The sequence below is a fragment of the Bombina bombina genome, chromosome 2 (genome assembly GCF_027579735.1).
Source record: "Bombina bombina isolate aBomBom1 chromosome 2, aBomBom1.pri, whole genome shotgun sequence".
NCBI classification, from domain to species: Eukaryota; Metazoa; Chordata; class Amphibia; order Anura; family Bombinatoridae; genus Bombina; species Bombina bombina.
The window spans coordinates 779,749,969-779,773,443 of NC_069500.1; the positions used below are offsets into that span (position 1 = coordinate 779,749,969).

Genomic DNA, 23,475 nt, shown 5'->3' on the forward strand with positions numbered 1-23,475 from the left:
GCACTCACATACAGACATGCTCTCACACACACATGCACTCACATACAGACATGCTCTCACACACACATGCACTCACATACAGACATGCTCTCACACACATGCACTCACATACAGACATGCTCTCACAAACACATGCACACACACATACATACATGCTCTCACAAACACATGCACTCACATACAGACATGCTCTCACACACACATGCACTCACATACAGACATGCTCTCACGAACACATGCACTCACATACAGACATGCTCTCACACACACATGCACTCACATACAGACATGCTCTCACAAACACATGCACTCACATACAGACATGCTCTCACACACACATGCACTCACATACAGATATGCTCTCACAAACACATGCACTCATATACAGACATGCTCTCACACACACATGCACTCACATACAGACATGCTCTCACAAACACATGCACTCATATACAGACATGCTCTCACACACAGATGCACTCACATACAGACATGCTCTCACAAACACATGCACTCACATACAGACATGCTCTCACAAACACATGCACTCACATACAGACATGCTCTCACAAACACATGCACTCACATACAGACATGCTCTCACAAACACATGCACTCACATACAGACGTGCTCTCACACACACATGCACTCACATACAGACATGCTCACACACACACATGCACTCACATACAGACATGCTCTCACACACACATGAACTCACATACAGACATGCTCTCACACACACATGCACTCACATACAGACATGCTCACACACACACATGCACTCATATACAGACATGCTCTCACACACATGCACACCCACATACGAACATGCTCTCACACACCCATGCACTCATATACAGACATGCTCTCTCACACACATGCACTCACATACAGACATGCTCACACACACACATGCACTCACATACAGACATGCTCTCACACACACATGCACTCACATACAGACATGCTCTCACACACACATGCACACGCACATACATGCTCACACACATGCACGCTCACATACAGACATGCTCTCACACACACATGCACACTCACATACATACATGCTCTCACACACCTATGCACTCACATACAGACATGCTCACACACACACATGCACTCACATACAGACATGCTCTCACACACACATGCACACCCACATACAGACATGCTCTCACACATATGTACACCCACATACAGACATGCTCTCACACATATGTACACCCACATACAGACATGCTCTCACACACACGTGCACTCACATACAGACATGCTCTCACACACACGTGCACTCACATACAGACATGCTCTCACACACACGTGCACTCACATACAGACATGCTCTCACACACATGCACCCACATACAGACATGCTCACACACACATGCACTCACATACAGACATGCTCTCACACACATGTACTCACATACAGACATGCTCTCACACACATGTACTCACATACAGACATGCTCTCACACACACGTACTCACATACAGACATGCTCACACACCCATGCATACAACCATACATACTCAAACACATGCACACTCACATACGAACATGCTCTCACACACACATGCACACTCACATACGAACATGCTCTCACACACATGCAAACCCACATACAGACATGCTCTCACACACACATGCACTCACATACAGATATGCTCTCACACACATACACACCCACACACAGTCATGCTCACAAACACACATGCACTCACATACAGACATGCTCTCACACACATGCACTCACATACAGACATGCTCACACACACACACATGCACTCACATACAGACATGCTCTCACACACACACATGCACCCACATACAGACCTGCTCACACACACATGCACTCACATACAGACATGCTCTCACACACACATGCACTCATATACAGACCTGCTCACACACACACATGCAGTCACATACAGACATGCTCTCACACACAAATGCACTCATATACAGACATGCTCTCACACACACATGCACTCACATACAGATATGCTCTCACACACATGCACACCAACATACAGACATGCTCTCACACACACATGCACTCACATACAGACATGCTCTCACACACATGCACTCACATACAGACATGCTCTCACACACACATGCACACCCACATACAGACATGCTCTCACATACACATGCACTCACATACAGATATGCTCTCACACACATGCACACCCACATACAGACATGCTCTCACACACACATGCACTTACATACAGATATGCTCTCACACACATGCACACCCACATACAGACATGCTCTAACACACATACACACCCACATACAGACATGCTCTCACACACACATGCACTCACATACAGATATGCTCTCACACACATGCACACCCACATACAGACATGCTCTCACACACACATGCACTTACATACAGATATGCTCTCACACACATGCACACCCACATACAGACATGCTCTCACACATACATGCACTCACATACAGATATGCTCTCACACACATGCACACCCACATACAGACATGCTCTCACACACATGCACACTCACATACAGACATGCTCTCACACACACATGCACTCACATACAGATATGCTCTCACACACATGCACACCCACATACAGACATGCTCTCACACACATGCACACCCACATACAGACATGCTCTCACACACATGCACACTCACATACAGACATGCTCTCACACACATGCACACCCACATACAGACATGCTCTCACACACATGCACACCCACATACAAACATGCTCTCACACACATGCACACTCACATACAGACATGCTCTCACGCACATGCACACCCACATACAGACATGCTCTCACACAAACACATATGCAGATCATGATTTGGGCACCACACATTTATAAGTGTGAGGGTTAGAACACTAGTTTTTAAAGCCTTTTTAAATAATTACTGCATTTCTTTTTTTCAAAAAAAAGGGGCTTACCAAAGGAAATGTGGCCCTTATTGATGATGAATCTACCAAATTCTCTTTAGAAATCCAGTTTCATAAGGTTGTATCGCCTCTGTCTCTCTGATCTACACAGGGGCTGTAGCTTTGCATAGTGTTGTGAACAACTGGGAAATAAACTGAGGGATAATTCCTTATACTGCACCAAGGAGTTGATTTATCATGCTACGGCGTACAGGGGCGTACATACGGTTTTTGCATGTGTCAGGTAGCGCTTGTATTACAAGTTGAAAGTAAGTTTTTGCTCATGTGCTAACCCAATGTGCGCAAAAAGCCTAACTTAGAATATGGCAATTGCGTTAACATTTTCCCCCATAGAAGTAAATGAAGCAAAAAAATATAAATTATGCTTTATGATTAAGAATCTGGCCACCAAGAGAAGGCAAAGACACCCCAGCCAAAGGCTTAAATACCTCCCCCACTTCCCTCATCCCCCAGTCATTCTGCTGAGGGCACAAGGAACAGTAGGAGAAATATCAGGGTATAAATGGTGCCAGAAGAATCATATCAATTTTAGGTCCGCCCACCGGAGCCACGGGCGGGAGCCGTGGACTCTCCTCCCCACGATGGAAATGAAATTATCAGGTAAGCATAATTTATATTTTCCATCTAATGGAGAGGAGAGTCCACAGCTTCATTCATTACTTGTGGGAACAAATACCCAAGCTCTAGAGGACACTGAATGAAAAAACGGGGAGGGCAAGAAGGCGAACCCTAATCTGAGGGCACCACAGCCTGTAAAACCTTTCTCCCAAAAACTGCTTCCGCCGAAGCAAAAACGTCAAATTTGTAAAATTTTGTAAAGGTATGTAAGGAGGACCAGGTAGCTGCCTTACAAATCTGTTCCATAGAGGCCTCATTCTTGAAGGCCCAAGAAGAAGCAACAGCTCTAGATGAAGGAGCCGTGATCCTCTGAGGAGGCTTATGTCCCGCTGTCTCATAGGCCAAGCGAATCATGCTCGTCAACCAAAAGGACAAAGAAGTTGGAGAGGCCTTCTGCCCCTCGTGCTTCCCTGAATACACCACAAAAAGAGATGTAGACTGAAATCCTTTGTAGCCTGAAGATAAAACTTCAAAGCACAAACCACATCCAAATTATGAAGTAATCTCTCCTTAGGAGAAGAAGGGTTAGGACACAAAGAAGGAAGAATTATTTCCTGATTGATGTAAAGGATAGACACAACCTTAGGAAGAAATCCCAAACCAGTGCGAAGAACAGCCTTATCAGCATAAAAGACTAAATAAGGAGGCTCATATTGCAAGGCCACCAACTCAGATACTCTGCGTATGGATGCAATAGCCAACAAAAACAGAACCTTCCAGGAAAATAACAATGTCAAGAGAGTTCATAGGTTCAAACAGAACCATCTGCAACACCTTTAAAACCATGTTCAAGCTCCAGGGAGAGCCTGAACAAAAGACTGGATATCAGGAAGCTCAGCAAGCCTCTTGTGCAACGGAACAGATAAAGCCGAAATCTGTCCCTTCAAGGAACTGGCAGCAAGCCCCTTCTCCAGTCCATCCTGGAGAAAGGACAGAATCCTGGATACCTTAACTTTGTGCCAAGGATAGCCATGTTTCTCACACCAGGACAAGTAAGTCCTTCACACCTTATGATAGATGTGACGAGTGACTGGCTTCCTGGCCTGAACGAGAGTATCAATCACTCTCTCAGAGAATCCTCTCTTAGCTAAGACTAAGGGCTCGAATTATCAAAGCCCTACGGCTGCAAGTTCTCACAAGAACTTGCTCGCCGTAATATCACAAGCAGCGGTCACAAGACCGCCGCTTCCCTAACCTCTTCGCCACCTCTAAGGTGGTGAAATTCAATCTCCGGGGTCGAGTCCGACCGAGTAGATTGACAGCTACTGCCTGCGCGTGATTGGCTGTGCGCGGGCAGGGGGCGGGATTGCATGTGAGTGCAAAATTGCGCTCGTGTGCAATGGTGATTACCTGCGGGTAATTTCGCCCTGCCACAGGCGAGCTGAGGTGTACAGGGGCGCGTATACGTGCCCCTGTCCGCCTCAGCTTTTATAAATCTAGCCCTAAGCGTTCAAAATCCATGCAGTCAGCCTCAGAGAATCTAGATTTTGATGTTGAAAGGGACCCTATACCAACAGATCCCTGCGACAGGGTAACCTCCATGGAGGAGACATTGACATCCCCACTAGATCTGCAAACCACATCCTCCGTGGCCACGACGGAGCAATCAGAATAGCCGAAGCTTGCTCCTGCTTGATGCAGGCCACTATATGAGGTAGAAGTGGAAACGGTGGAAAACCGTAAACTAGGGTGAACCCCCAATGAACCGCTAAGGCGTCTGTCAGCTCTGCCTGGGGATCCCTGGATTGCGACTCGTATCTGGGTAGCTTGCAATTGAGTCTGGATGCCATGAGATCTATCTCCGGCGTCCCCCATTTGAGACAAATCTCCACAAACACCTCGGGATGGAGAGACTATTCCCCTGGATGGAAGGATTGCCTGCTTAGAAAATCCGCTTCCCAGTTGTCCACACCCGGAATGTGGATTGCTGAAAGTGAGCAGTTGTGGGACTCTGCCCATCATAGCCTGAGGAAACAGCCAGTGGTAGGCTGAGAAACATGTTGCTTTTAAAATAAAAATATTCTTTTTAACTAATACACTTGCTGCTGGATTTTATCTGGGAATCCATCTATACTCCTGCATCAGTTTTGGATGCTTACTTATTTGCTGAAACCTTTGAAACAGTCAGCTGGGCGGCTGAAAAGTCCCAGTCTGTGTATATTGCACCTGGAGGTGCTTTGCTACATGTAAGTGTGCATATTCCCTGGATACACATATATTTGTACAAACTGTACTGGGCTATGTTGGCTCTATATCCTCCCCTTTAGGAACCAGGAGGACCTCACTGGTGAAGAAGTACTACAAAATTATCTCTGCGTCTGTTCAGTTTGCTGGGCAACTGTGAGGTTCCAGTCTGCTTCCTTGCACTTTTTGGTGCTATTCGTTTGTGAGTATTAGTCTTACATATTTTTCTTGTCCCTTGGTATTGTGGTATTAGACCATTGGACGCCTCTGTGTTTCTTTCTTTTTTCAGTTGTGGGACTCTGCCCATTCCAATATCCGAGAAACCTCCCTCATTGCTAGGGAGCTTCTCATTCCCCCCTGATGGTTGATGTAAGCCACCGAGGTAATGTTGTCTGTCTGGAACCTGATGAAGTTGAACAACCCCAGGAGAGGCCACGCCTTCAGAGCATTGTAGATCGCTCGAAGTTCCAGAAAATTGATCGGAAGGAGAGACTCTTCTTGAGACCACCTTCCCTGTGGCCTCCTGGCACCCCAAACAGCACCCCACCCTGCTAGACTCGCGTCCATGGTCACAATCTCCCAGGACGGTCTCAGAAAGGATGTCCCCTGGGACAGTTGTTGTGGACGGATCCACCAAGAAAGGGAATCCCTCGTCTGAACATCCAGAGAAATCTGTTGAGATAGATCTGAATGATCGCCGTTCCACTGTCTCAACATGCACAGCTGATGAGCTCTGAGATGGAACCTGGCGAATGGAATGAGATTGAGGCTGGATACCATGAGCCCGATCATCTCCATACTCTGAGCCACCGATGGACTGGAGGAGGACTGAAGGGCAAGACAGGAGGACGCAATCTTCCTGCGTCGCTGATCTGTGAGAAATATTTTCATTGATATAGAATCTATTATCGTTCCCAGGAACTCCACCCTGTTGCTGTGAATCAGGGAGCTCTTTCCTGAGTTTATCTTCCAACCGTGAGATTGGAGTAACGAAAGAAGGGCCCTGGGGTGTTTCTCTGTGAGACTGAACGATGGCGCCTGGACTAGGATGTCGTCCAGATAGGGCGTCACAGCAATGCCTCTGGATCTGGCCACTGCAAGTAGCGCCCCCAGTACCTTCGTAAAGACTCTCGTAGCCGTCGCCAGACCAAAGTGAAGGGCCACAAACTGGAAATGTTGGTCCAGAAACACAAATCTCAGGAACCTGAAGTGATCCCTGTGTATCGGCACATGAAGTTAGGCATCCTTCAAGTCTATTGTCGTCATGAACTGACCCTCTTGAACTAGGGGCAAAATCGAACTGATCGTTTTCATTTTGAACAATGGAACAGCCAGAAATTTGTTTAAACATTTTAGGTCTAGAATCGGGCGGAATGTTTCCTCCATCTTTGGGACCACGAAAAGGTTTGAATAGTAGCCTAGACCCCTTTCTGCTCGGGGTACTGGTACAATAACTCAGAGAGAAGAGAGATCCCTCACACAGTCTAGAAAGGCTTCTCTCTTTTCCATCTGGAAGACAGATTTGACAGGAGGAATCTGCCCCAGGGATCTGAACCCTATCCTGTATCCCTGGGCGACAACCTCCAGAACCCAAGGGTTCTGAACATCCTGCAACCAGACCTCTGAGAAGAGAGATAATCTGTCCCCTATTTGGTCCGGAGACCAGTCGGGGGCTGCCCCTTCATGCCAACTTTGTTTTGGCTGGCTTCTTATTCTGCTTGGACTTATTCCAAGACTGAGCTGGTTTCCAAGTACCCTTGGACTGATCCGCTTTCATGGCGGGCTGCTGGCGTTGGGCCTTGTCTGCACGAAAGGGACGAAAAGTAGATCCCTTAGGCTTAACCTTTTTATCCAGCGGTAGGAAAGCGCCCTTGCCTCCCGTAACCGTGGATATGATCGAGTCCAATCCTGGACCGAACAGGATCTTTCCCTGAAAGGGAAGGGATAGAAGTCTGAACTTAGAGGTCATGTCCACAGACCACAATTTTAGCCACAGACCCTCAAGGCCTTAATTCTCTCCTGTATCTCGTAGAGGGGAGTCTCCCTCTCGACCATGTCAGACAAAGACTCGCACCAACCGCAGCTACCACCGCTGCCGGCTGAAAAACAAACCCTGTATATTGGAACATCTTTCTTAACATTTTCTCCAACTTTTTATCGACAAACTATCCTCAAGAGGAATCGTCGTTCACTTCGCGAGTGTAGAGATAGCACCATCCACTTTAGGGACAGTCCCCCATAGCTCGAGCAGAGAGTCTGGGACGGGGAACAGCTTCTTAAAGGAAGAAGAAGGGGAAAAGGAAGAACCTAATCTCTCCCATTCATTCTTAATAATGTTAGCCATCTTAATAGGAACCGGGAAGGAATCGAAGGTTCCTCCGGTAGCTTTGGTTTCGGAACCTCGAGGGTAGCTAGTACCTCCTTCAGAAAAAAGGGCAAATTTTCCATCCTAAACCTAAAGTCAGGCTCCTCTGCAGTGGGAGCTTTAAATGACATGGACTCCGACCCAGAAGGAATGTCCTCTGAAAAGTTGGAGTCGTCCTCGTCAGCGGATAATCTTTCCAAGATATCCATTGGAGTATAGGATCCCTGGGCCGGATCGCCATATTTTACCTTACGCTTGCGTTTGGAACGTGGTAAGGCACTTATCACCTTAGAGACCGCCGTTTGTAGTTGATCCGCAAAATCTGACGGCTAACAGATTTCTCCCGTGGGAGAAATAGACATGCCCTGGGGCGCTGCATGTGTACTCAGAGATGTATGTAGGAAACGCACCTCATGGGACGGGAGCCCTCAGAGATGGATGGCTCAGTAGTACTAGACATCCGTTTCTTTCTAGATGCCGTGACTTTATCAAGGCATGTGGAACATAGTTGAGCATGCGGATCTACCAGAACCTCCTCGCAATAAACACAGGTACTAGACTTAGTTAAAGAGGGAGTACCCTCTTAGGCGTCAGAGTCCTCCATAGCTTGCGGCTTTAGTACGGACTATGTAAAACTTAAATAAAAATGGCAGCTTTATAACCTCCAATGGCCGGGGCACTCACCACCTCCTATGACCCGGACCACAAAAACCGTTACGTTTCCTGCACCACCGGTCAAGCCAGGAAGTCGATAGTCCCCACCCAAAAGAATGAATGCCTTGCAGGACTGCCCTTGCACTAGGGAGAAAACGCGCCAAATCTGCCACACAAATACTCCCGGAAATGAAACTAAAGTCCACCCATTGCCAGAGCCACATCTCACACATATCGCAGCAATGACACAACAAACAATATTATGTATAAACCCCCTTTGTTCAATAACCCCCCTACCAGGGATATTAACCCTTGATTCTATAAAGATAAGAGGCATCACACTGTGACCCTGTCTTCTGCGTTATCATTATGTGTATAAAAAAATGAAACGATCTTACCATAATCTACGCCGTGGAACAGGAACATGGCCTCTCAAGTGTGACAGTGTAGTAGCATCGCACCTGACATGGACTTGAGTGTAGAAAGCAGGCAGCGAATCTCGTCAACGCCGATTGCTTATGGAGCTGTTAATCTGAGTCAGGATGGTTTCGCAGAAAGACTCTCCCTGCATCTCCAGATTCTAACTTTCACCCATGCTCTCACTGAGAGGCTGACAGGACTACTTAAAACTCCAGTCCCATTCCGAAGAGTACTACCCTCCATAAGAGACTACTCCGAATCTTCCGACACTTCTCTGACAACCTCCTGTGACGAAAGGCAAAGAATGAATGAGGGGTGAGGAAGTGCAGGAGGTATTTAAGCCTTTGGCTGGGGTGTCTTTGCCTCCTCCTGGTGGCCAGGTTCTTAATTACCACAAGTAATGAATTAAGCCGTGGACTCTCCTCCCCTTTAGATGGAAAAATGGGGAGAAAAACTAACACCCTTTACTAGCGTGTAAACTCGATCACATTTTCTCAAGTGCGCTAACCCGACATGAAATAATAATATTTTACATTCCAATATTCTTCACGTAGCAGAATATGTTCTATTTATTCATAAATACATATTTCTACATATATCTGATGGTATTTTGGTACATTATACTGTATATTTATACCTACATATATACATGATTATATATAGGTATAGATATATACAGATATATATATTTATATATATATAGTAATATCTATTTATAAATACATAGAACATATTCTGCTATATGCAGAACACTGGTTTTTGCACGTGTTGTGCAGTGCTTTTATTACAAGTTGAAAGTAAGTTTTCGCTTGTGTACTAACACGATGTTTGCAAAAAGCGTAACTTAGAATATGGCGATTGCGTTAACGTATTCCCCCATAGAAGTCAATGGAGCAAAAAAAGTGGGGGGAAAACACTCTATACTAGTGCATCAACTCGATCACATTTTCTCACAAGTGAGCTAAACAGACATTAAATAATATATATATTCTTCACATAGCAGAATATATATACATATATATATATATATACATATGATTATATATAGGTATAGATATATATACAGCTATATATAGGAATATATATTTATAAGTACATAGAACATATTCTGCTATGTGCAGAACATTGGAATGTGAAATATTTACAGTAAATACACAGTATAACCCTTTATTAAATATGAATATTGCATAAATATGTTTTTACATGTTTTTCTCTACTTGTCTGCAAGGTATGTCTGTAGAATACATATATACACATATAAATACAAATGTACACACACATATATATATATATATATATATTTATATAAATACATAAATACATATTTAGATGTATGTATCTCTTTGTTAAAGCTTCTTTGCAGCTTTTTTTTCTAACACCTCGTATCTTTGAGCCCTTATAACTCTTTTGAGCAATATTTTTTTTAAAATATTTTTAATTAGATGGTTTTATTATGAGTGTAACTGTACTTTTTAATGTATATTTGATGTTTTGTAACACTTGTTTGTTTCGAAAAACAGTTAACCAGAGCTCTGAGGATGCTCACATGTTCACGTTTACTTTCAACTTGTTATACTAGTGCTAAACTCAATGCACACAAACACCAGTGATAAACCCCTTTTTGATTGCGCGTAACTGTTAGTGTGCCACTTGTAATCTGGCGCTTAGTTGGGCTGGCCACCGGGGGCTATGACAAGGCACCCGGCTGAAAACATTTTAAAACCATTGCTACATGATACATATGCTGCATACAATTTACTAAAGATACATTATTAAGTCGGTGCTTATACAATCTGCCCTGGTCTTCCATTCATGCTAGTTGGTATCTCCCTCTCCTATAGTTCACTACCTAGAAAGCCGGTCTGCTTTGCTGGCTCAGACCATCACACTGAACCCTGATAGTCTTTTAAATAAAAATGTTCCCCAATTACAAGTAAATCGCTATTTTAACGTGCGCCATAAAGGCGCAAATTCGCCCGTTTATGGGTGCACGTTGAAAATAACCAGCCATTGCAAGTGGCTGGTTAATGCTCCCATGAGCTCGCCGGAGCACTTTGCACTTAGTGCAATTAACCAGAAGTCAGACCTCTGTAAAATGTGCCTCAATTACCCCCCCCCCCAAATAAAGTGGACAGTTCCTTTCTTAAAATAAAAAATATGGGCATCTTTATTTTTATTTTTTTTAAATAACTGCACAAAGCACCCATGAGGGGTTAAAGTGAGGGGATGTTGGGTGTTAGGAAAAATAACAGCACTGAAATGTCTATAAGGACTGTGTTTATACTTTCAATATATATGTATATGCGTATATACAGTATATATGTATGTGTTAATATGTGTATATACATATACATATATAGTTTTAATTTTCTGCCGAATGCTACACGACTTACCCCTTGCGCTGTGCTAGGTTCTTTGCTGTGTCTCATGGCATGAGAATGAGGCACCCATTGGAGGCTATGGAAGCACATTCTTGTGAGTGCAAGGCTTCCAGGCAATGCAAACCCAAGGTCACATTTGCATTGCGCTTAACGTGTACTACCAGTGCACATTTGCAGGCACCAGTATTACCAAGTGGAGCGCAAATATTGTGCTTGCAAAAGTGCAATTTTGCTCTCCGCTCTTAATCTAGCCCATAGTTAATTCAGTTATGTAATAAATCTCCACTATATTAGTGACACTAAGGCCTCGCTTCCATTGAGTCGTTAAAAATGGAGCCGTAAGCTACCAAAGCGGCCGACAGCTAAAAGTAATTTACGGCTCCATTTTAGTACCAGGTTTCCATTGAAATATTTTGCGGATAGCGTGCAGTCGCTCTTTTCGTGTAGCTGTAAGTTAACGTTGTGTTAACGCTTCCATCTGATGTCGGATTTCTTGAAAATCAATTAGTTGCTAAGGTAACCCGACCTTATGCTATAGAATTTACATTTAACGTCCGTGCTTCTTACTGGTGATCACCTCTCAAGAAAAATAAAGATACACTTATCCATATTTTTAATAATCAAATACTATTTTTTAATATAATTATATTTACCACTTCATAAATATAAGTAATATGTATTGCTGCCCTAGGCATAGGTCTAGTTTGCATTCTGTAGATATGTTCTTGCATATATTATTATATTTAAATATATACTGATATTTCTATTAGAATATAAGTTCAACTATTTCTATACATGAGACAACAATAAATATTACTTATAACAATTTATTTCTACATTAAAACACTTGCATTATTTGCAAGTTTTATAATTTCAATAGAAAATAGGTCTCAAAAAGCACAATTTTCCTCTTTTACACCTAGTTGAGCTGGGTGTAATATTTCTCAATGTATCGACAGCCTCCGACAGTATATTAACGGTTTGCGCTTTCATTGGAAACCTGGTATAATTTATCGATTAACGGCTTCTATTACTTTCTATGGGATGCGAAGTTTTTTTCGGCAGCCGGAGTCCAGCTGCCGATATTGAGGTATAACGCGCCATTGGAAACAGTCGATAAACAATATTGCTTTCGACAGCATATTTAACGGTTTGCGAGTGCACGCAAACTGAATTACGACTCAATGGAAGCGAGCCCTCAGTTGGTAACATTTTTAAAGGTTTACTTAGCAGATATTTTGAGTACCACATCCACATCCCACCCACATGATGTTTTGATCCAATCATCCAATCATACACTTTTTCCAAGAATAGCTATTATCGCTTAAATATGTCAATATGCTTAATATACTGCTCCCTAGAGTCTGTGGTTCAGTTCCTTATTTGTACATTTTGCAGGTATATATTCTAAAGTTCACTTCAACATGTCTGTATTGATAGAAATCCAATTTCCAATCAAGAGTTGTATTTGCTGCCACATATCCTCACAGTGTCTGGGATATGAACCTATAACTGGAATGTACACATAATAGTAGTATATTTCATTTGTAAATAGAAGGATTTTTGTAAAACATATGTATTTGCAAACATACTTCTACTAAAAGTTATCAGTGTTTTGGATATAGGTTTTACTGTGCACTGAGCATATGTACATATGCCTTGTTCATCTTCATTTTTAGAAAGCTGGCTGTAGCATCAGCAGGTATTTTTCAGCGATGATGCAAACGGAGTCACTCCGGAAACAATATGTGCTTTCTGAGCTAGTGCGGTACTTGAATTCAGATGTCCAGAGAATATATACAGTAAAAGCATGTCCCTTAGGTCCTATATGGGACCCACAGCAATAAGTGTTATAATCTGCTAATTTGTAAAAGGTGGCATGAAAGAAGTAGATTATAAAGTCAGGGGAGGTATTTTGTAGGGTAACACTGGGTAAAGTTGAGAAAACAACATGTTATCTAGAGGTCAAGATCAGGGCTTATGAGGAATCTATGAGGATCTCTCCCCGTATATCTGCATTAACAAATATTGGCCACATTTCTATTGTAATTCTTGCCACCTGGAAGTAACAATGTAACAAAGAAAATGTCATTACAGTTTATGTAAACTTTTGTTTTTAGTATCAGGTTGAATGTAAACGTCTAAACTTCATCACATATACAGACCAGTCACACAACTATAAATACACAGAAATCATTTAATAAGGGTGGATGTAGGGTCTAGTGTCCTAGGTGCAAGTAATAAATGAGAAAACTCCAGCAACTGCTCCTCTCATCCAACTGTAGTCACTCAACTGTGCATTTACTTATGTCTGACAGAGTAAATTTGTACATTTACAGAAGTGACTGGAATCTATAACTTGATGTGCATAACTATTATAGAACCCTGTTGTTTTTTTAAAGTACACATTATCTGACTCACAGGCTTGGCAAGGATGACCACTTTGTTAATGGCTGCTAAATAAAATGGCAGTTTAATACCAATGGGCATTATGGCATTATTGGAGTTGTAGTCCATCTGTTGTACTACTGTTGTTTTTTTTCTTGATTTACAACTACAAGTCCCAAAAAAGACCCACATTCCTGTGGGTGGAAAAGCTTATTCTCTTTATAAATAATAACTGGTGATGTTTCAATTTAATTTCTTTAGCAGAAAATAGAAGTCCTCAGGATGTTTATTATGCACTTGGCTCAGGTGCCATCACATGCCCTGGTGTGAATTTCTGCTGGTGACTCCCTCACCCACATACATTTAGCTAATTTAGATTTTACTTCAAATATGATGGAATTATATTAGTTTATTATAGTGCAGATTTGGCAATGGCTTCCTTACCAGACAGGTTAGGTTTACAGGCTGTTGGTTGGTTGCTCCCAGATGATCTCCTAAGAAGATATAAAAACATTTGAGTGTTTTAATTTATCACATCTGTTCCCTTGTGGCTAAAATTTTATTTCTCTAAAAGAAAAACATTTTTTTATGAAAAATAGATACTATGGGACCGATTTACTAAACGTCGGACGGACATGATCCGCTGTAGCCCGACATCGCTAAATGCCGACAGCATACACTGTAGGCATTTAACATTGCACAAGCATTCCTAGTGGAATGCTTGTGCAATGCCCCCCTTGCAGATTTGTGGCCAATCAGGAGGTGTCAATTAATTGCACCCCTGTACACAGCTTTATATATTGACACAATCATTACTATACGTGTAACGGGATACACATGCTACGGGGCAGTCTCTGATTGGTTGCAAAGTCAGTGGCAATCTTTCTAGCATCATCCATGCCAATGTCACACCTAGGGTTGCCACCTCGGCCATGTTTTCCTGTACACTTATGAGTTATACATGCTGCAGGGAGTGCAGAGAGGAACATGAATAGTGCTGTTCAGTGTCACCATTTGTGTGCTTTTCATGGTTGAAATGCATGTTCCTACCTGCACCCCCTGCAGCATGTATAACTCATAAGTGTCCAGGCTTAGGTGACAACCCTAGTCACACCCCTAGGCAGCTGTCATGCTTGTATTATATTAATTTGATTCTTTGCTTAACACTACCTGGTGCAATACATTTTATTAAATAAAAATGTTCAAGACAAACATTATAGGAACACAGATACTTTATCTGCCGATTATTTGGGGTCTGTTTCTAGGGAGATGCAGTTTTGCATTTAAACTATTAAACATATTTGGTAGTTTTGCCAATCCTAGGGAGAGATTTATCAAGCTATTTGCAGTGCAGGTTCACAAGCCTGCAACCACTAATTTAAGAAACAGTTCCTGCTTCTTATCCAATCAATGCTGCATCGTAAGTAGAGAATGTGGGTGGAAAGGTTCTCTGCTTGATAGACAGATAAGCTGTCTGTCTGCAGCTTGATACATTTTTCTTCAAGTATTTCTTTTCCATGCTGAGCAGCAGCTAATAACATGACATTATAATATTACTCTGTGTCATGCAAACCTATATCCAGTACACTGCATTTGTACAGCTGCATTAAGGAAAAGGACCAAAAAGAGCATAAATAAAACATTAATTTTGCAAGAAAAATGTCCAGAATACTAATGGACGTTAAATGTCAAAGGGTAAGACCAAAGTATGAGAATGGCTGTCACATTATCTGACATCTTAATATGTTTTAACATTTTATTAAAGGGCATGTAATTTTCCAATTTACTTTGATCACCAATTTTGCTTTGTTCTCTTGGTATTCTTAGATGAAAGCTAAACCTAGGTAGGCTCATATGCTAATTTCTTAGACCTTGAAGTCCGCCTCTAATATGAATGCATTTTGACAGTTTTTCATCACTAGAGGGCATTAGTTCATGTGTGTCATATAGATAACACTGAGCTCACGCACGTGAAGTTACCTAGGAGTCAGCAGTGATTGGCTAAAATTATTAACTGTGTTGGTTATGCAAAACTGGGGAATGGGTAATAAAGGGATTATCTATCTTTTTAAACAACAAAAATTCTGGTGTTGACTGTCCCTTTAACATTAATTCATTACGTTCAGCCCAGCCTATTTAAAATACATTTATAGTTTATGCAAAGATAATTGTTTCTTGTTTTGCACAATGCGGACCCAATTCATACTTTTTTTCTAAGAGATGGTTAGGACAAAAGAGCCAATCAGAAGCTATATTATCTGAGCCATTAAGGACTGAGCAAGCTCTTGGTCTGTGGATCTAATAGAAGCTGCACAGTGCAAACACAGAGAGCTTTAATCATCAGCCAGAAGAAAAATAAAAAGTGATAGCTGAAGTATTCTGTAAATACTCTCCAGCATTTCAGTTGTACATCTTAGAGGACCAGTAAATACAGTAGATTTGCATAATCAAACAAATGCATAATAAAAAAGATAATGCAATAGTACTTAGGGGCCAAATTATCAAAGTCTGGCGGCATTTAACATTGCACAAGCAGTTCTGGTGAATGCCACCCAGTGCAGATTTGCAGCCAATCAGCCGCTAGCAGGGGGTGTCAATCAACACGATCGTACACGATCGGGCGGATTGATGTCCACAGCCTCAGAGGTGGCGGACCAGTTAAGTAGCAGCAGTCTTAAGATCGTGCTTCATAACTGCTGTTTCCGGCGAGCCTGAAGGCTTGCACAGAAACAGGGGCATTAGGGGCCATTCGGCCCTTGATAAATCGGTCCCTTAGTCTGAACTTCAAATGAGTAGTAGTTTTTTTTCTGACAAATTTCAAAGTTATATCTATTTCCACTCCCTCCTGTATCATGTGACAAGCATCAGTCAATCACAAATGCATATACATATATTCTATGAATTTTGGCACATGCTCTGTAGGAGCTGGTGACTCAAAATGTGTAAATATAAAAAGACTGTGCACATTTTGTTAATGAAAGTAAATTGGAAAGTTGTTTAAAATTGCATGCTCTATCTGAATCATGAAAGTTTAATTTTGACTTGAGTGTCCCTTTAAATTGTACACTTGCCATATCGCATTATGACTGTTCATTTATGGTGCGCATCGCTTCTATGTCCCTTTAAGTAATACACTGGGAACAACGGACTATATTAGTGATGGTTAATCTTGGCACCCCGAATGTTTTGAAACTACATTTCCCATGATGCTTAGGCATTCTGCAGTGTAGTTGATCGTTATGGGAAATGTAGTTCTTAAACATCAGAGGTGCCAAGATTAGCCATCACTGGACAATATCTAGCAAGACTGTGGAAATGTGAATTCTAGGTTTGCACTAAGTGAGATGATTTGCTCAGAACTCACTATCCTGTCAGGTCTTACAGAGAAAGTAAAGTACTCATTAGACTGACATTTTATTTACATGGGCTCGCATCAGTAATATGCAACTCTCATAAAATCATAAAACAAATCAAACCATCCTTCTATGTGACGTGGGCGAGACACATTTAAAATAAATTAGAAGAGAAACATGGACATTAAACTGCTGGACACAACAGCAACATAATGGTTTCTACTCACCATGTTATTGTGTTTGTCAACAGCTCTCTTCAAAGCTGTTCTATTATTTGAATCCTTTATAGGTGCTGGTTGGTGCATCGTCACACTGAGTGCCACCATCTTGGAGCTTAGGTATTCTTGCACTCTGTGACACAAGCAGTGCTCATTCCCAGACCAGTGACGTTGCTGGCTTTTTACAACTGTATTGTGCACTTTACATTAGAGAGGCTACATTGTTCTATATTATTTAAACTGTGTAAAAAAAAAAAAACAACCTACAACAATGTCAAGTTCCTGCTGCTCCTCAGATTAAGATAAAGACTATCACCAACCAGCACTTGTCAGGGTTTAAAGGGTGAGAATTGGTTTCAAGATAACTGCATGCACAAGAGGAAAGACCATCAGTATAGTGAGTAACGACCATTCTGTAGAAATTGCACCCAGCAGTTTGATGTCCCTTTAAAAGGACAGTAAAGTCAAAATGATAGAACAGACAGAACATACAATGTTATACAACATTCCAATTTATTTCTATTATCTAATTTGCTTTGTTCTCTTGGTAAATCCTGATCACAAATACACGATTGCTGATAGAAATCCTGTTTAAAGGGACAGTAATGTGAATATAAAACTTTCATGGATCCGACAGAACATGTCATTTTAAACAACTTTCCAGTTAACTTCTGTTACCTAATTTGCTTTATTCTCTTGGCATCCTTTGTTGAAAAGCATACCTAGGTAAGCTCAGGAGCAGCAATGTCCTACTAGGAGCTAGCTGCTGATTGGTGGCTGCACATATATTCCCCATTGGCTCACTTGGTGTCTTCAGCTAGCTCCTAGTAGTGCATTGCTGCTCCTTCAACAACGGTTACCAAGAGAATAAAGTAACATTTGATAATAAAAGTAAAATGGAAAGTTGTTTAAAATTCTATGCTCTACTATATGAATCATGAAAAAACTATTTGGGGTTCCATGTCCCTTTAAGTATTTGTAAATAAAAGCAAATGCAAATGAAATAATATCTTGGAAAGTGTATTTTCTTCATAAATAAATCAGTCAAGGTAGGTCACTACTTGCGGAATGGCCCAAATATGACATAGATCTAACGAACACAGAATATGAGATCTGCCTTCAGCCTTGCATGTCTTATCGATTTAAATGGACGTAAAATACCACTTTTTTTTTCATGATTCAGATAGAACATACATCTATAGACAACTTTCCCATTTACTTCTATTATCACACTGTCTTTGTATTCTTGTTATCCTTTGTTAAAAAGCTTGAAGGTAAATTCAGGAGTGTGCACGTGTCTGCAGCACTATATAGCAGCAGTTTTGCAACAATGTTATACATTAGCAAGAGCACTAGATGGCAGCCCTATTTCCTGTCTCTCATGTAGTGATCCAAACATGTGCACGCTACCTATCTAGATATCTCTTTAACAAAGAATAACAAAATAACAAACCAGATTTGATAATAGAAGTAAATTGGAAACTTTTTTTAAATTATATTCTCTATCTGAATCATGAACGTAAATATTTGCGTTTCGTGTCCCTTAAAGTGAATCTAGTATTTTTATGAAAATGATGTACACATTAAGGCCACATATATTACTCACTTGTTTGTTACTCTGTCCTGCAGATGGGTGATCATTGCAAAGTTACTCCGTACAGTGCGCAAGCTGGCCAGAACCTACAAGACAATGCAAATGTTAGACGTTATAGTAATTTTAAAAGACTTAACACTTTATTGAACATATACACAGACAAACAAAATATTGTTCGCCTGTATATTTGTTCAATAAAGTGCTAAGTCTTCTAAAATTACTATGATATACTATAGTGTCTAATTCAGCACTTGTCTTAAATGCCACAAATCCTTTAATCCCCCTAACCCCTATTAAATGTTAGTCATTGCCTGTCTTTCATCATAGATCAGGGGAGTCCAATATTTTTAATATGGATGGACAGTAATGCCTCAAAACAAAATTAAATTTTAGTTACTAATTACACAAAAATAGTTACTAATGATGAATTAATTAAACTTCATATAATGCTCAAATTTACAAAATTTGAACAAATAAGTCATTTTTTTTAATATTACACACAATAAATCTTAGAGGGCTGTAGTTTAGGAGGCTCTGTTATCGATAATGGTAGTATTCAAACTGGAAGGTTCTCTAGAGTTACTCAACTAGAAATAGGTTTGTAAACCATATCTTCGTGGTCTAAATGTTACGCTACTGTAATGTGTAATATTTTTGTCCATTCAATCTTTCTCCATATTATATGAGAAATAGGACATATGCTACACTTACCTGCGCAAATGGAGTTACTATCATGTCTTCTCCATGTCTGAAAGAGAAAGGACAATGTTACATGTTTATATATCCTTTCTGATGCCCCATGAACATTAGCGAGGGTTATATGCAAGGGGAAATAGTCTACATGTGATACATTTGCAAATAAATTAGAAAATATGAAGAGGGTATCTTGCCTAGAGAAATGAAACTAACACCTACTCCAGAAAAGAGGTTATAAACTAAATGGACATAAATGTGCAACAACAAAATGATGTCCCTTTAATCTGAAATTCCAGTATTGTCAGGGTTGTCAAAGGATGTGGTAGTGCATTCCAGGAATAGAGTCAGGGTGTTCTGAGAGTATGGTCAGGTGGTCTGTGGGCATTGTCAGGTGAGGTGGACATGTGGTCTGAGTGTGTGATAAGGTGGCCTGTGGGCACGGATGAGCACTTATGGGTGGGGTGTTCTTAATCAGAGGAATGTTGCCTCTAATTTTCAGAGAAAAAAATGACATTTTAGATGTGGCTAGACCGGTATACTGCAGGGAAAAGTACAAGTAAACTAAGACTGCACCCTTCGTGTAAGGGAGTAACCATATTCAGGTAGCATATTTCATCTGAGATTGTAACCTAGCATCGTAAATGTTCTATTTGTCCTTTCTATCTATCATTTTTTTTGTCAAGCCCCTCCTGTCTATACCTGTGCCAAGGATCATTTGGTGACATGTAGCAAAATAGTCTCTGTAGCAATAATGTCTCATTGCTATGCTGATATAACAATGCCTATTAGTGTATCATTTTGTCACATAGAATATTCTTGGTCACAGCTCAGACTTCTAAAAAAATTAACTGATTTTAAGAGAATCAGAAAAACAATTGTATAAAAGATGAGAAATGAGAGGGAGACTGATATACAGGAACTCAACAAACAACCAAATTACAACATGTCTATTTTAAGGAGAGAGCAAACCTTCTCTTACCTGATATGCATTGGATCATAAGAACATTACAAAAAGTTTACCATTGTATAACAAAACGTTATCCTTCTCTCCAAAGCTAGCTTATCATGCTGCAGCAAAGGCCCATCTTCACAGCCATTGCTCCACCCTTCCCCAATCTCACAATGGGGAATTAGCTTACAATTCATTGGAGCATCCAAGCACAGTGCAAGGCTCTCTCGCCTCCTGATTGGTTGGACAAAGTGAATCTAGTAAGTGTAGTTACTTTACGCCTATACTGCCAAATGAATCATGGGACACACACCAAGGCCAGTCTGTGAGTTCAGTACACTAACAGATTTTGTATGTTAAATGAATAATAGATATGTCAACTTTAGACCACATATTTTTTTTATGTAGAAATATATTCATTTTTCAAACCATAGTAATTTATAAGCACAACAAAAAAATTAGGTGCTTTATGTTAATGGAAGTTTGATTTAGATATCATTTACCGCAATACATTTAATGGTTTCCCAGATTCATACTCACAAGTCACTAGCGATAGATGAGTTCCGGGACATAGCTTTGGGAGAGAGGTCATAGTCACTGTCTGAGCGATATAAGAAAGATTCCCGCCGCTGGCTGTGGGGGAAGTTGCCCTGTAGGACCAGTCCTGAGCCAGGGCTTGCTTGGGATTCCAGTGGGCTTCTGCCTGAAGACAAGCCATTCTCAACATCAAAGCTGTAAACAAAGAGAAATGTTAGTAGAGTGAAAGTGCCCCTTTAATGCCCAATACCAGGCTAATCCCTCACTTGTCAACACAACATTTCTAGTAGTATAGTTTTGCAATATGATGTCAGTCAACTGCAATGACAAATATATCTCAGTGTCACAACTGTGTGCAATCAATAGAAAACTAAGATCTACAATCAGTCCCAAACTAGTGGTCGCCATTATTATTTGAAATCAACTTGATTATTCAAGTTTTAGAATAATATCAAAACAGATTTAGTTCGCAAATAGAGTTTGATGCTGGGGTTAGATACATTAAATATCAATAGGCTGGCAGTATGCAGTGTTCTATACACTGTTTCCCAGTACAGCACTGCACATCCAATACTCATAAACCAATCATCAGCCATTTTGTTCTCTGCATCTTGTACAGCTGTGAATTTATAAATACACTGAAATTCAGTCTGGGTCTTGAGGGATGGAAAGACATACTTGATAGCCACATGGGGGCTGAGAGTTACCAGATGGACATCCCTGACACATACTTAAGAAAGAACAAATCAGAATATTTATTATATAGAGTTTAAAATTAAATAAATCTCCCGTGTAAGTTAAACTCACATCAATAAATAGACTATAATTCCTGAATTAAAACAGGCCCATGATTGTTCTTTGCGTAATGAGCACCAAGTGACTAATATACATAAACTGAAGTTCTAATTCAATTTTTATCTGCTCTGAAGTGAGTCTGGAAATCTAATATGAATGCAGATCTATAAATAGTTCAAATCAAATTACAGAACATTTTCTATAAGCACTGGGGGGGGGGGGGGGAAGCATATAAACTGTGCATTTTTTTATATATAAGACCAATATTCATTCAGAACATCCCTTCCTTGTATCATAGATTTTGTCTTAAACATTTGTAAAATGAAAGGCGCAAAGGATCAACCATAGATCAGTTATGCAACATAATTAAGCTTTTTTTTAAAAAAAAAAAAAAAAATTAAATGGACATTCCAACCAAAATTGAAATGCACATGGATGCATTTCAGTTTTGAATAGAAGCATATTTGCAATATACATGAATTAGCAAAAATGCTTCTAGTAAAAGCAGCTATAGCTGTTTCAAAAGTGTATTTAAATATGTACCGTGCACCAGCATTTTAAACACAGAACTTGCTCAGAGAGCCTATGGTGCTGTTATCATCTAATAATGACTGCATTTGTTAATTGCTGATATGAGACAAGCCACAGTAGCTCTCTTACCGACAGCTGCAGTATTTAAAATGCAGGTGCACTAAGAATATCTTATTATGCTTCACATGCACGTGCAGAGAAAAATGCTAACACTAAAACAGTAATAACATTTACTAGAAGTATTTTTGCCAATGCATGTATATTGCAAATATGTTTCTGTTTTAAGATGTTTCTCATCTATGTGCATTTAAATTCTGACTGAAATGTCCCTTTAACTACACCTTTTCCTCTTAGTTATGTTGTGCTCTGTTTTTTTTTCTTTCCAATAACCTCGGGATCAGAAAAGACTCAATTCAGACATTGTGTCACATGAAGATCTCTGATTACTACACAGTCAAAGCAATGATGTCAAAGAAAAGATTTCCCTGCTTTTCAAGATGAGAGAAGAAACATGCGCAAGGTCAGCAGGCTATATTTATACCTCACAGATAAAAATAGCAGCCTATTTATAGATCAGACTCCCAGTGACGTATAGAAAACAGGGATGCATTCCACTACCTAGCTCTACCTGTAGTTGTATTTCTATATAGATTGTAGCACTCGTCCACACTGGGACGTTCATTCCTTAGCCATTAAAATGACTCATTTATATTTGTCTTAAAATGAATTGGGATCGTCTGCCACAGCGCTGCAAAACTGGCAGGTTATAAACAAGGGATGAGAATATATACTCAAATTAATAGAAATCAGTTAATTAAAAAACA

The 23,475-nt window shown here is 40.6% G+C and overlaps 1 protein-coding gene across 3 annotated transcripts in view; it reads right to left on the reverse strand.

The window, feature by feature from the left end:
• PDE4C (phosphodiesterase 4C) overlaps positions 1-23,475 on the reverse strand; it is a 499,380-nt gene that overhangs the window by 76,983 nt on the left and 398,922 nt on the right. For all 3 annotated transcript variants that reach the window (XM_053702945.1, XM_053702947.1, XM_053702946.1), the window contains 4 exons: positions 21,329-21,520; positions 19,855-19,891; positions 19,156-19,229; positions 14,423-14,472 (listed from right to left, as the gene is read on the reverse strand). In XM_053702945.1, coding sequence (XP_053558920.1) covers positions 14,423-14,472; positions 19,156-19,229; positions 19,855-19,891; positions 21,329-21,520 — 353 coding nt within the window. The remainder of the gene's footprint in view (positions 1-14,422; positions 14,473-19,155; positions 19,230-19,854; positions 19,892-21,328; positions 21,521-23,475) is intronic.